At 46.1% G+C, this 14,062-nt stretch overlaps 2 protein-coding genes across 3 annotated transcripts; one reads left to right on the forward strand and one right to left on the reverse strand.

Annotated features, from left to right (window-relative positions):
* The first annotated feature begins 1,842 nt into the window (after nucleotides 1-1,842).
* LOC101935418 (olfactory receptor 10AG1-like) lies at nucleotides 1,843-11,255 on the forward strand. Of its 2 annotated transcripts, XM_065565130.1 has the most exons (2): nucleotides 1,843-2,754; nucleotides 10,937-11,255. In XM_065565130.1, the coding sequence occupies exons 1-2, from the start codon at nucleotides 1,843-1,845 to the stop codon at nucleotides 10,970-10,972; spliced, it is 948 nt and encodes a 315-aa protein (XP_065421202.1). In that variant the 3' UTR covers nucleotides 10,973-11,255. The 2 variants fall into 2 exon arrangements, with proteins under 2 accessions (XP_065421202.1, XP_005309070.1); XM_005309013.1 differs by lacking the exon at nucleotides 10,937-11,255 and having other exon boundaries at nucleotides 1,843-2,769.
* Nucleotides 11,256-12,225: 970 nt separating this feature from the next.
* Nucleotides 12,226-13,176, reverse strand: LOC101935142 (olfactory receptor 10C1-like). Its single transcript, XM_008174322.1, has one exon. The coding sequence runs from the start codon at nucleotides 13,174-13,176 to the stop codon at nucleotides 12,226-12,228; it is 951 nt and encodes a 316-aa protein (XP_008172544.1).
* Between the last annotated feature and the right edge of the window lie 886 nt (nucleotides 13,177-14,062).

Raw genomic sequence — 14,062 nt, forward strand, 5'->3', positions numbered from 1 at the left:
TTTAAAGGTTTAAAATAGGAGAGAAAGCAGCACTTTTATTAATTGTTAAAACTTTTAAACACTTTTCCAGTGGGGTGGGGAAGTTTTAAAACATGGGGAGGTGTTTTACCTCCCAACTTTTTCTCCTTTTTAAAGAATAAAAACTTTTTTCTACTGACTTTTTGTCAATATCCCATTTTTCAAGTTTTGGTTGAAAAAATGTCAGCCAGCTTTAGGTGAATCTTCCCCCTCCAAATTCTTCCTGCTCTGAAATCCCAGGCCTCAGGCACTGAAGCTCAAAGAGCACCTGTGTTACCTGTCACAGGACAAGGCCTTTGACAAGCAGCGAAGCAATTCTGATCATACTGCCTGTGATGGGGCGCTCTCACCCCACGCATGTTGGGAATGGGTTAAAATTGGTCTGAGGGGCCAATGAATCTGCCTGCTCTCACCTAGGATGGGCTAGGTCTAGTTAAAGATCAAGCCAAGCAGGGGGAGCCCAGCTGGGGAATGGAGAGTTCCTAGGGTTACCATACATCCAGTTTTTCCCGGACATGTCCGGCCTTTTTGGTAATCAAACCCCCGTCTGGGGGGAATTGCCAAAAAGCCGAACATGTCCGGGAAAATACTGGCTGGGCACTTCCCCTCCCGCGGCTGCTGTGCTCCTCCCCTGACTCTTCGGCTCTGTTTAAGAGCCGAGCTGCCCGAGCGCTACCGGCTTCGGGCAGCCCCCTTGCCTCCGGACCCCAGCCGCCGGCCGGGCACTTCCCCTCCCGGGCTCCAGCTGCTCTGCTCTGGCGGCGCAGGGTCCGGAGGCATGGGGGCTGCCCGAAGCCGGTAGCGCTCGGGCAGCTCAGCTCTTAAACAGAGCCGAAGAGTCAGGGGAGGAGCACAGCAGCCAGAGCCCAGGAGGGGAAGTGCCCGGCCGGGGTCGCAGGGTCTGGAGGCATGGGGGCTGCCCGAAGCCCGAGCGCTACCGGCTTCACGGTTTGCCGGGCAGCCTCCAGACCCTACGCCCCTGGCTGGGCGCTTCCCCTCCCGGGATCCAGCTGTGCTGGGGAAGCGCCGGCCGGGGGCGCAGGGTCTGGGTGCTGCCCGGCAAACCGTGAAGCCGGTACCACTTGGGCAGCCCTTTTCGCATGGCTGGGAGGGAGGAGGGGGAGTTAGGGCGGGGACTTTGGGGGAAGGGGCGGGGAATGGGCGGAGTTGGGGCGGGGAAGGAGTGGAGTTAGGGCGGGGCCGGAGTGAGGAAAGGGGCGGGGCCAGGGCCCCATGGAGTGTCCTCTTTTTTTATTTTTTAAATATGGTAACCCTAGAGTTCCCTCTCTCTGGGAAGCAGCCTGAAAGAAGAGTAGGTCACTGCAGGGGTCAGCTAGCAGCCGGAGTAGACTCAGGTGCCCCAAAGAGCTGTGGCCTGCGTGAACCCCTCCAGATGGAGGAATGTGCCGGGGATCTGGCTAGAACAGTAGAGGCACAGCTGTGACAAGGTGGCTGCCAGCTGAACCCAGCTGGTTACTATACATTTCTGTTGGACTTTGGGTGAAGGTCTGTGAAACATGAAGGGCTGGGACATTCTTGTGGCTGGAGGCTAAAGGACAGTGGGGAAAACCGAGGCAGAAGTTGCTGCAGCCAGCCAGAAGCGGGCGTGCTGGGACAGCAATTTTGCCATGCTCCCGTACGCACATGAGAAGGAATACATGACTGTCACAGTCATAAGGGTATGCGTATCTATGCAGGTTTCTATTGCTGACGGCTGAGATGCCTGATTTCATGTCTGTGAGAGACTGTTATGTGCCAGTACTCTAGGTGACATGCCCTTGTCCTCTGCCTTTAGCATCTCTCAGGATTCAATGCACCCATCCAATGGCGAGTGGAAATCACACCACAACACCTGGCTTCATCCTCTTGGGCTTCTCCAACCTCACAAACCTGCAGGGTTTGCTCTTCGTGGTCTTCCTGGTCATCTACATGGTGATCCTGCTCGGGAATGGTGTCATTGTCTTGGTCACGGTGCTGGATTCTGCCCTTCAAACCCCCATGTATTTCTTCCTCAGGAACTTGTCCTTTGTGGAGATCTGCTACTCCTCTGTCACCCTACCCAAGATGGTGGCCAGTTGCCTGGCAGAGGATGGAAGCATCTCATTCACCAGCTGTGCTGCCCAGATGTATTTTTTCCTTTTACTAGCTGGCACAGAGTGTTTCCTTCTGACAGCCATGGCCTATGACCGTTACGTGGCCATATGTAACCCCTTGCGTTACACACTTATTGTGAACAGGGAGATTTGTGCTACAATGGTAGCTGGGTCCTGGCTTGTCAGCATCCTGCTACATTTTGGGCAGACGTATTTGGTGTTTTCTTTGCCCTTCTGTGGGTCTCATGAAATTAACCATTTCTTCTGTGACGTCCCCCCTCTGCTGGAGCTGTCCTGCGTGGACACCTACAGGAATAAAATGGTTATCTTCATGGCAGTCCTGCTATTCCTAATCATCCCCTTTTTCTTGATAGTTATTTCTTATATTAAAATTGCCAGGACAATTTTGAAGATCCCGTCAGCCCAGGGCAGGCGCAAGGCCTTCTCCACCTGCTCCTCACACCTCATTGTGGTGACTCTGTTCTATGGCTCTGGCATGATTGTGTATTTAGATCCAAAGTCAAAGGAGTCAGTGGACACCGACAAACTGCTCTCACTGTTCTACACCATTGTGACTCCAATGTTCAATCCCTTCATATATAGTCTGAGGAACAAGGAAGTGAAAGCTGCCCTAAGGAAATTAGTAGGGAGAAAATGATTCCATAAAATACACACCGTGTTCCTCAGATAACATTCTAGATTCCTCCTAAGACAACGCGGAACCCACAAGATACGTTTCTGGTTCCTCAAGAGATGCTCAAGATTTCTGAAGATATAATCTAGACTACTTGGAGAATCCACCAGACATATTGCTAATTAGTATTCATTCCAGATTACTCAAGACACATTCTAGACATCCTGACGTACTGAAAAGATTCATTCAGACACATTCAACATGATACATTTCATATTCCTCAAGATATAGCTTGATTTGCATGTTGAACTTCATCATGTATATTTTGAATGCAGAAAAAAATATTAGGGGAAATCTCATAACAAAAGCAGCTTCTTAATGTAGGACTCACATTCTTCCACATCTGATTTCTTGTAAATACTAAAATGCGCTGTAGCTTTAATAAAGCAAACATGTTTGTAATGAAAGAATGTATCTTGATAATGTAACTTCTTCCTTTCCTGTAGTTTCTGGACAACTGCATTAAAGTCTGGAATGTTATCCAGCCTCAGATCTAAGCCAATGTGAAACAGTTTTAAATGCAGAGTTTATTGTATCACAGTTAAGAAAATATTAATTTTACATTCAAATTATTACTATTAGAAGCAGTGTTAATTTTTTTAACCCCTCACTTTTAATGAGTGTTACCTAGAAGGAAATATGTATGTTAGTGTTACATTGGCTGGAGAAATCTGGAAGGATAGATTTTAACACCAGGGATGCAATCATGGATTTGTAAAACATCTGTTTTAATCTAGCTCAGTGGTTTGAGCATTGGCCTACTAAATCCAGCGTTGTGAGTTCAATCCTTAAGGGGCCCCTTTAGGGATCTGGGCCAAACATAGGGGATTAGACTAGATGACCTGGTAAGGTCCCTTCTAACCCTGGTATTCTATGATTCTAGTCAAGTCTCATATATGTATATTCTTATACCAGGCTCATCACCATAGCGTTTAAGCACTTTGCAACCATGGCTAGGGGTCAGGAACTCTCTGTGCAATGGATAGCTACTGAGAGCATTAGGATAGATACACTATTGTTCACATCATTTTGAATGTTGATGTTGCTTAGCTAGGCCCTGATTCAGGCACTTGAGAACACACACAAACTTTAATGGGACTTGAGCATAGGTTTAAAGTTAAGCACTGATTTCCTTCACAGGGAGGCCCTAAAGTGCAGAGCCCAGAGTTCTTTAAAGGGAATAAGTTTAATTAATCAAAGCAGAACTTAAAGATCAATAAGAAAGTGCAAAAGATAAAACAATTATATAGCCATGCTATCAAAGTTAAAATGGATTAATGTAAAATATGGCATGATGCTAAAGCATAGCAAGAACTTTAGAATCTCAGGATGATAAATCAAAGTCTTATCACAAGATGTTAAATTGCTTCCAATTTTTTGCCCTTTTGGGTCGGTAATTTTGGTACCAATATGATCCTTGGTGGACGTCCTTAGCAACTTGCCGGGTAAACTTGATCATAGTCAAATTTCAAAGCATCAGTGACTATTCAACCAAAAGGAATTTCTAAACACAGAAATTATTTTATTACTGAAATGTCCATTTAACCCTAAGTTACCTTCCCAGGTAATAAGGAAAAGGTTGAAATGAAATGTTTTGCTGTTATCAAAACAAGAAAGTTGAAACAAATTGTTCCAAAATTTCCATCTAACATTTTGTGAAAATTAACACGTCCCCATAAAAAAATTTAATTTTGTCAAAGCAGCTTTTTCTTACAGAAAACTGCTTAACAAAATTTCGACCAGCTTTAAAAATAACTAAAGATGTGCATGCCAATTGATTGGGTACTTCAGTAGCATTTTGTGCGTGGCCTCAATAGTGCGTGTGTGTGTGAGCACGCGTGTGCACTTGCATGCACATACTTGCTTATTGGTGACGACAAGATGAAATTGTGGAACCAGAACATGGGAATCAAAATTGTTTAGCCACAGAGCTACTATTGTCCTGAATCAATCTGGGAACAAACCTGAGTGAACACCAGTTTGGGAACAGAGGTATTTGGTACAATAACAGCCTAGGTACCTCACATGAACCGGGACAATCAATGTAACGATAGAGAGGAAACAAGGGAAGATTCTTCTCTGACATACCAAGTAGCCTAATGCATCACAGGAAGTGAGGAAAAAAGGTCTCTCTAGAAATGTGAGGCTGTTCTTTTATTGCAAAACCACCCAGGGGGCCATCCACCTGGTTTAACGTACTGCATAGTTGGTTAAAATCTGATGGTGTCTCTCTGTTCTTAACAATTCTTGATTTTAATTACCCCACCTGTGTCTTGGATTGTGTTCAGGTTAAAGCAGGTCAGAAAATGTCGCCAAAACATTTATTTGTCCAAAAAGTGACTTTTTAACTAAATGGAAATTCCCATGAAAAAAAATGTGGTTTTTTGGTGATAGCGTTTTTTGTTTGACATGTAAAATTCTCAATGGTAAATTGATTTTTTTCTGGATCTACATTGAAAATTTTGGTTTTCATTTGTTGAAATGATATATATTGATTTGGGGATTTTTAGTTTTTCAATTAGAAGTCATTCTCCGTCTCTTCCCCCCATCTAGGGTGACCAGACAGCAAGTGTGAAAAATCGGGACGGGGGTTGGTGGTAATAGGAGCCTATATAAGAAAAAGAGCCAAACATCAGGACTGTCCCTATAAAATCAAGACATCTGGTCACCCTACCCCTATCCCCCTTTTTCCGGTCAGCTGTAATAGGATGTTCTGGCTCTGTTCTGTGATAAGTCTTGTTTTTAATTATATCATCTTGGTCTTGGATTGTGCTGAAGTGAAATCTCTGGTATGTTCAACATCCTTTGACTCGGATGGGGGTCAGTTGATGAGGTGTTTGGTTGAGCCAGTCTTCTGTCCCAACTTAGCTGTGTTTGAGCGTCATCAAAGGCGAGGGGTGGTGGAACAATTTGTATAGTGGGGGTGCTGAGAGTCATTGAACCAAACTTCAAATCCTGGATATAAAGGAAACCACTCAAGCCAGGGTGTGCTACAGCAACCCCATCACCGTAGTTCCAGCACCTATGTCAGGGGCTCCCTAACTCACTACTCCAGCTAGCTGACCTACCTCAGAACCAGTGGAGGGATTTGAACCCGTGTCACGGCAGTGAGCCGACATAAATTAATGGTTCTCCAGCCAACCTGCAGGCTTAGTGGAACATGAGGGCTAGCTCCATTCTCCCTTCCCACGCCATGAATGCTTGTAATATGCTGGCATTAGAGCATGGTCTCGCTTGTGGATGCAGCCTCAGAAAGACTAGAGTCAGCCCGGCTACCAGCCTGTCAAGGCTGTATCCCCACTTTGAACTTTAGGGTACAAATGTAGGGGCCTGCATGAAAACTTCTAAGCTTAACTACCAGCTTAGCTCTGGTTCCGCTGCCACCATTTCAATGGATTCCCTTCCTGGGAAGCCTTGAAAAACCTTCACCAATTCCCTGGTGAATACAGATCCAAACCCCTTGGATTTTAAAACAAGGAGAAATTAACCATTCCCCCTCCTTCCTCCCACCAACTCCTGGTGAATACAGTTCCAACCCCCCTGGGATCTACAACAGGGAGAAATTAACCATCCCCCCTCCTTCCTCCCACCAACTCCTGGTGAATCAAGATCCAAACCCCTTGGATCTTAAAACAAGTAAAAATCAATCAGGTTCTTAAAAAGAAGGCTTTTAATTAAAGAAAAAAAGTAAAAATCATCTCTGTAAAATCAGTATGGAAATTAACCTTACAGGGTAATCAAACTTAAAGAGCTCAGAGGACTCCCCTCTAGTCTTAGGTTCAAAGTACAGCAAACAAAGATAAACACTCTAGTAAAAGGTACATTCACAAGTTGAGAAAACAAAGGAAAACTAACATGCTTTGCCTGGCTATTTACTTACAAGTTTGAAATAGGAGAGACTTGTTTAGAAAGATGTGGAGAACCTGGATTGATGTCTGGTCCCTCTCAGTCCCGAGAACGAACACACTCCCAAACAAAGAACACAAACAACAGCCTTCCCCCCGCAAGATTTGAAAGTATTTTGTCCCCTTATTGGTCCTTTAGGTCAGATGCCAGCCAGGTTACCTGAGCTTCTTAACCCTTTACAGGGAAAAGGATTTTGGAGTCTCTGGCCAGGAGGGATTTTATAGTACTGTACACAGGACAGCTGTTACCCTTCCCTTTATAGTTATGACACACACCCCAAATCACAGATAGTGTTGGACGTTCGGTTCCACACTGGCTGTGATTTCTTCCTGGAGTTCTAGGAGAAAACAGAGTTAATAAGACACATGTACCTTTAGACATACTACTGATTATATAAAAACTAACAATATGTTTCATTCCAAGAACAATTGTTAACCAGTTAACTCTGGGAAACTTTCCCGGGAGAGTGCATCAGCCACTTTGTTAGAAGCTCCCGAAATGTGTTGTATTTCAAAATCAAAATCTTGGAGAGCTAAACTCCACCGAAGAAGTTTTTTGTTATTTCCCTTGGCGGTATGAAGCCACTGTAGCGCAGCATGGTCTGTTTGTAGTTGGAAACGCCGTCCCCAAATATATGGGCGTAGCTTTTCCAGCGCGTACACAATGGCATAGCATTCCTTTTCGCTGATTGACCAATGGCTTTCCCTCTTAGACAGTTTCTTACTGAGAAACACGACAGGATGGAATTCTTGATCCAGTCCTTCCTGCATTAAAACTGCTCCCACGCCTCGCTCGGACGCATCTGTGGTTACTAGGAATGGTTTGTCAAAGTCTGGGGCCCTTAGCACAGGGTCAGATATGAGTGTTGCCTTAAGCTGGTTAAAGGCCTTTTGACACTCATCAGTCCACTGAACTGCATTTGGCTGTTTCCTTCTGGTTAGGTCTGTCAGCGGGGCGGCGATTTGGCTGTAGTGGGGTACAAATCGCCTATAATATCCAGCCAAGCCTAAGAAGGATTGGACCTGTTTCTTAGACTTTGGAACCGGCCACTTTTGGATAGCATCCACTTTGGCCTGTAGGGGATTTATAGTTCCTTGACCCACCTGGTGCCCCAGGTAAGTCACTCTGTTTTGGCCTATTTGACACTTTTTAGCCCTAAAAGTTAGTCCTGCCTGCTGGATGCGCTCGAAAACTTTTTCCAGGTGCTCCAGGTGCTCTGCCCATGAATCAGAAAAAATGGCCACATCATCGAGGTAGGCAACTGCAGAGTCTCCCAATCCTGCTAGGAGACCATCTACAAGTCTTTGGAAGGTGGCGGGTGCATTTCGCAACCCGAAAGGGAGTACATTGAATTCATACACCCCTGCCTGGGTGACGAAGGCTGACCTTTCCTTAGCGGGTTCATCTAGTGGTACTTGCCAGTACCCCTTGGTTAAGTCTAAAGTAGAGATGAATTGGGCATGTCCCAATTTCTCCAATAGCTCATCTGTGCGTGGCATTGGATAGTTGTCAGGACGAGTTACAGCATTTAGCTTACGGTAGTCCACGCAAAAGCGTATTTCCCCATCTGGTTTGGGAACTAGAACCACTGGAGATGCCCATGCACTATTAGATGGGCGGATTATACCCATATGTAGCATGTCCTGGATCTCCCTTTGTATAGCAGTTTTGGCATGAGGTGACTCCCGGTAGGGTGGGGTTCTAATAGGGTGAGCATTACCTGTGTCAATGGAGGTTCATCCTGGAGTGGCTGAGAAAATTGGTGCAAAGCTTGTGCACAGCTCCTTGATCTGCTGTCGCTGCAGATGTCCAAGGGTCGCGGAGAGGTTCACCTCTTCCACGCCACCATCCTTTTTTCCTTCGTAGTAGACACCTTCAGGCCACTCCGCGTCATCTGTTTCCTGGGCTGTAAACTGGCAAACATTTAATTCTCTGGAATAAAAGGGCTTAAGAGAATTAACATAGTATACCTTAGGCTTTATGTTGGAGGTGGGGGAGGCTATGAGATAGTTAACAGCTCCTAGGTGCTCCTGGACCGTGAATGGTCCTTCCCACGACGCTTCCATTCTATGGGCCTGGAGCGCCTTTAAGACCATGACTTGGTCTCCTACTTTGAAGGATCGTGCTCTGGAATGTTTATCATACCAGGCCTTTTGCTCTTCCTGAGCATTCTTTAGGTTTTCTTTAGCAAGGGCTAAAGAGTGTCGGAGGGTGCTTTGTAGGTTGCTTACAAAGTCTAGAATGTTAGTTCCTGGAGAAGGCGTAAACCCCTCCCATTGCTGCTTCACCAACTGTAATGGCCCCTTAACCTCGCGGCCATACACAAGTTCAAATGGTGAAAACCCTAAACTGGGATGTGGTACAGCCCTGTAGGCAAAAAGCAACTGCTGCAACACTAGGTCCCAATCATTGGAGTGTTCATTTACAAATTTACTTATCATGGCCCCCAAAGTTCCATTAAACCTCTCCACCAGGCCATTGGTTTCATGGTGGTAAGGGGTGGCAACCAAGTGATTCACCCCATGAGCTTCCCACAGGTTTTTCATGGTCCCTGCCAGGAAGTTAGTTCCCGAATCTGTAAGGATGTCGGAGGGCCAACCTACCCTGGCAAAAATGTCTGTTAATGCCTGGCACACACTGTTAGCCCTGGTGTTGCTTAAGGGTACTGCTTCCGGCCATCGGGTAGCAAAATCCATGAAAGTCAGTACGTACTGCTTTCCTCTGGGTGTCTTCTTTGGGAAAGGACCCAGAATATCCACAGCTACGCGCTGAAATGGGACCTCAATTATGGGTAATGGCTGGAGAGGGGCTTTAACCTGGTCTTGGGGCTTTCCCACTCATTGGCACACCTCACAAGACCGGACATATTTAGCAACGTCCTTGCCCATTCCCTCCCAGTGGAAGGACTTCCCCAACCGGTCTTTGGTTCTGTTCACCCCAGAATGGCCACTGGGATGATCATGGGCTAAGCCCAAGAGCTTTACCCGATACTTAGTGGGAACTACCAACTGTCTTTGAGGATGCCAGTCTTCCTGGTGCCCACCAGAAAGAGTCTCCTTGTATAAAAGTCCTTGTTCTACAACAAACCGGGATCGGTTAGAAGAGCTGAGAGGCGGTGGGGTGCTCCGCGCAGCCGCCCAAGCTTTCTGAAGGCTGTCATCTGCTTCCTGCTCGGCCTGGAACTGTTCCATTGATGCTGGAGACATCAGTTCCTCCTTGGACTGTGGACTGGGGCTTGGTCCCTCTGGAAGCGATGCAGTTGCTGGGGCTATTTCCATTGACTGTGAACCGCTGTCCGCTGGTGCACTATGTGGTATCTCAGGCTCTGGCTGAGCCTCTTGGGTAGGGTTATCTGCTGTTTCTGCCAGGTCAGGCTCGCTGGTGCCCTCTGGCATTGGAGTTGTAGATAGGTTTGCAAGCGCTGGACTCAGTGCTGGCAATGGTTCTGGTGCTGGTTGCATTGCCAGTTCCGGTTCTGGGACTGGCTTTGGTTGGGTCTCTGGGATTGGATCCACTACGGCTGTTGCAGTCGTTGGCAGGGGATCCTGTTCCACCACCTTTGTCTGGGTCTCTGGTAACACGGACGGGGCCCTGGTGGACGGCTCAGGAACAGGGATGGGGGTGAAAGCTTGCTTAGCCTGGCTGCGGGTGACTATTCCCACCCTCTTGGCTAGCTTCACATGGTTGGCCAAATCTTCCAGAGATTTAACATTTGCTCCTGATTCCCAGGCATCACAATTTTTGTCAATGTGGTAAGCATGACGGTTAAATGACACATCGGGTTTCCACTTTAGGGCTCTGAACCGCCGACAGGCATGCTCGGGTGTTAGCCCCATTCTGAGTCTGGCCTTGTTTTTAAAAAGTTCATAACTGTTCATGTGTTCCTCAGGCATTTCAGCCTTGAAAAACCTTCACCAATTCCCTGGTGAATACAGATCCAAACCCCTTGGATTTTAAAACAAGGAGAAATTAACCATTCCCCCTCCTTCCTCTCACCAACTCCTGGTGAATACAGTTCCAACCCCCCTGGGATCTAAAACAAGGAGAAATCAATCAGGTTCTTAAAAAGAAGGCTTTTAATTAAAGAAAAAAAAGTAAAAATCATCTCTGTAAAATCAGTATGGAAATTAACCTTACAGGGTAATCAAACTTAAAGAGCTCAGGGGACTCCCCTCTAGTCTTAGGTTCAAAGTACAGCAAACAAAGATAAACACTCTAGTAAAAGGTACATTTACAAGTTGAGAAAACAAAGGAAAACTAACACGCCTTGCCTGGCTATTTACTTACAAGTTTGAAATAGGAGAGACTTGTTTAGAAAGATGTGGAGAACCTGGATTGATGTCTGGTCCCTCTCAGTCCCGAGAACGAACACACTCCCAAACAAAGAACACAAACAACAGCCTTCCCCCCGCAAGATTTGAAAGTATCTTGTCCCCTTATTGGTCCTTTAGGTCAGATGCCAGCCAGGTTACCTGAGCTTCTTAACCCTTTACAGGGAAAAGGATTTTGGAGTCTCTGGCCAGGAGGGATTTTATAGTACTGTACACAGGACAGCTGTTACCCTTCCCTTTATAGTTATGACACAGCCTAAAGTGATTTCCTGTAGCTCCAGCGACAGACGTGTCTGTCCGTGGTTTTGTGTGTAGTCCCAGCTCCCTGTACTGGGGGGTTTTGTGGGTTGTGTATGATGACTTCCCCCTGAGCCTGAATGGAAGACAACAGGACTTAGGCACCCAAGTCAGTTGGCACATCTGAAAATGTTACTTGTACAGTTTTCAGCTAGTGAGTTGTTCATGAATTCTTCACCTTGACTATTCCTTATTTGTGATTGGTCACTGACTGCATGCAGATAATTGCTTCACTCTGATTGGTAAATAACCAATCAATTGCTAGGATGAACTTCCAGCAACTAATCATCTGCGCTAAACACCCTGGAATTTCTAGGATTTACAGACACTGTCATGAATCCACAATGGTTAGCTCAGCAGTCGTAAAGAGCAAACACCCCAAGCAGAAGCAGACAGAGGAGCTGGACCATTTATTTATAGGTTTGCTCATTTTTCTCATTAGCCAGCTAATATGGCACAAGAGCCCTAATTTGTGCATAGTCACTTTTCTGCAGAGTGTCGCTATTCCTTGTTTTACAGAGCCCACCATGCTGAGAGATGCTACAGGAGAGCCGAGTTGGTGTGCCAAACACCTTGCCTTTTAAATCAAACAGTCCGTATAAGATACACATGTTCCCGTGTCCGGGAAGCATAGGTATGGGGTCAAAGATTTTACACCTGCGCAATGCCATTCAGCCCGGTGTGGTTATTTCTTATTTACATGCTGGCAAGTGAGAGGAGAATTGGGTCCATTTAACACCAATGGAGTTACTCTTGATTTACACCAGGGTAAGTAACAGAGGAGGCCCATGTAAGAGTGGAGAAAACCAGGTTCCCAATAGTTTTAGGAAACACTGGAAATGAGTAACGACCTCCCCTCTGATGTCCCACAAATAAGAGTCACTCCTCACCCACACCGTATGAGGAAGGAAGTCTGCCTTACTGTTGACTTTCTGAGTGCACTCCTCACCTCCTTGTTCCTTAGACTGTAAACAATGGGGTTGAACATGGGTGTCACCACCGTGTAGAGCAGAGAGAGCAGCCTGTCGCTGCCCAGAGAATAGACCGACTTGGGCCTCACGTAGGTGAATGTGACTGTCCCGTAGAAGAGAGAAACCACAATGAGGTGTGAGGAGCAGGTGGAGAAGGCTTTGCGCCAGCCCTCAGCCGAGGGCATCCTCAGGATGGTGAAGAGGATGAGGATGTAGGACAAGAGAATGAGCAAAAATGGGATGAAGATAAAGACCACCGTGACTATGGCAACGGCAGCTTCATTCTTGCGGGTGTCTGTGGTGGCCAGTCTGAGCACAGGGAGAATGTCACAGAAGAAATGGCTGATACTATTAGACCCACAGAAAGGCAGAGTAAATATTGACACTGTTTGACCGAAAGCCACCAAAGTACCAATGGACCATGAAACAGCTGCCATCTGAATGCAGACTCTCTGGTTCATAACCAGGGTGTATTGCAGGGGGTGGCATATGGCCACATAGCGGTCGTACGCCATGACGGAGAGAAGGCAGCACTCCGTGATGCCGAAGAGAATGAAGAAGCACATCTGAGCACCGCAGCCTGCACAGGAGATGGTCTGGGTCTCCAACAGCAGGTTCAGCAGCATCTTGGGGATCATGACCGAGGTGTAGCCAATTTCCAAGAAGGACAAGTTCCTGAGGAAGAAATACATCGGGGTGCAAAGAGCCCGATCTGTCACCGTGACAATAACTATCAGAGAGTTACCCAGCAGGGCCACCATGTAGAAGGTGAACACCACCACAAAGAGCAGGACTTGCAGTGCCTGGAAATCTGAGAACCCCAGGAACACAATCTCTGTCACACAGGTCTGGTTGCTCTTCCACATCTCTTCAACTTGCTTGACTCATGCAGAGTTCATGGAGACTGCAAAGAATGCAAAGAAATTTACAGGTGTTAAATGTTCTTACAGGAAGATAAATTGATGGTAGTGGACAGAGATGGATTGGACAGCAAGCCCCCACTCTATACACCCGCTAGCTTACTGGAGGTTTCATAATACATATCTGGCTTCAATTCCAGCTTTTAACATCCTGAAAAATACCCCTTTCATATTTCTGAGTAGGAAGCTGGAACAACCAAAGAAGATTCTGTCCTCACACAATCCATCACAATTTTAACACTGAATCATAAGAGTATTTTTCTTTTTTTATCTGTAGATCTCAAAGCAGTTGACAAAGGTGGGTACGTACAATTATCCGCATTTTGCACATGAGCAAGCTGATGAAGAGTGAAAAGATGCAATTTTTCTAAGGTCTCACAGAAGGTCAAAGGAAAAGCTTTGATTAAATTCTTATCCACTAGACCACCCTGGCTCCCCAGGAAAGAGCCAGCCCGAGGGCCTTGGGAATCTAATCCATGATTTGTTCTAAGCAGAAAAGATTCAATTTTCCAATTTTTGAGTTTTCAATATTTTTTGCTCATAAATCCAATTTTAGATTTAAAAAGAAAAAAACTCAAAAACTCATTCATTTTTTCTGCATCTTTCAGACACCTCCAGTTCCAAGTTCGTCAGTTGAAGTAGCTCTTTTGCAAAGCACACCTTCAGGATCAGGGGAGCTGCAGTATGGAGACCTTAGGTATGAACCTCCATCCAAAAGCAAAGTGGGTGCAGCAAACAGATCCCTCACAACCAAAGTCATCCATAACTTCCCTCTCTCTGTCACCTTCACGAGGCACTCGGAGTTTTCATCCAACCAACACTTTTAAGAGAA

The sequence above is a fragment of the Chrysemys picta genome, chromosome 13, assembly GCF_011386835.1.
Source record: "Chrysemys picta bellii isolate R12L10 chromosome 13, ASM1138683v2, whole genome shotgun sequence".
NCBI lineage: Eukaryota > Metazoa > Chordata > Testudines > Emydidae > Chrysemys > Chrysemys picta.

What these genes read in the sequence shown, in the direction of transcription:
- LOC101935418 (XM_065565130.1), top strand. Translation starts at nt 1,843, where the DNA reads ATGGCGAGTGGAAATCACACCACAACACCTGGCTTCATCCTCTTGGGC. An exon ending in AAGCTGCCCTAAGGAAATTA is followed by an intron (nt 2,755 to 10,936) that starts GTAGGGAGAAAA and finishes CTCTAGTAAAAG; the next exon opens with GTACATTTACAAGTTGAGAA.
- LOC101935142 (XM_008174322.1), bottom strand. Translation starts at nt 13,176, where the DNA reads ATGTGGAAGAGCAACCAGACCTGTGTGACAGAGATTGTGTTCCTGGGG.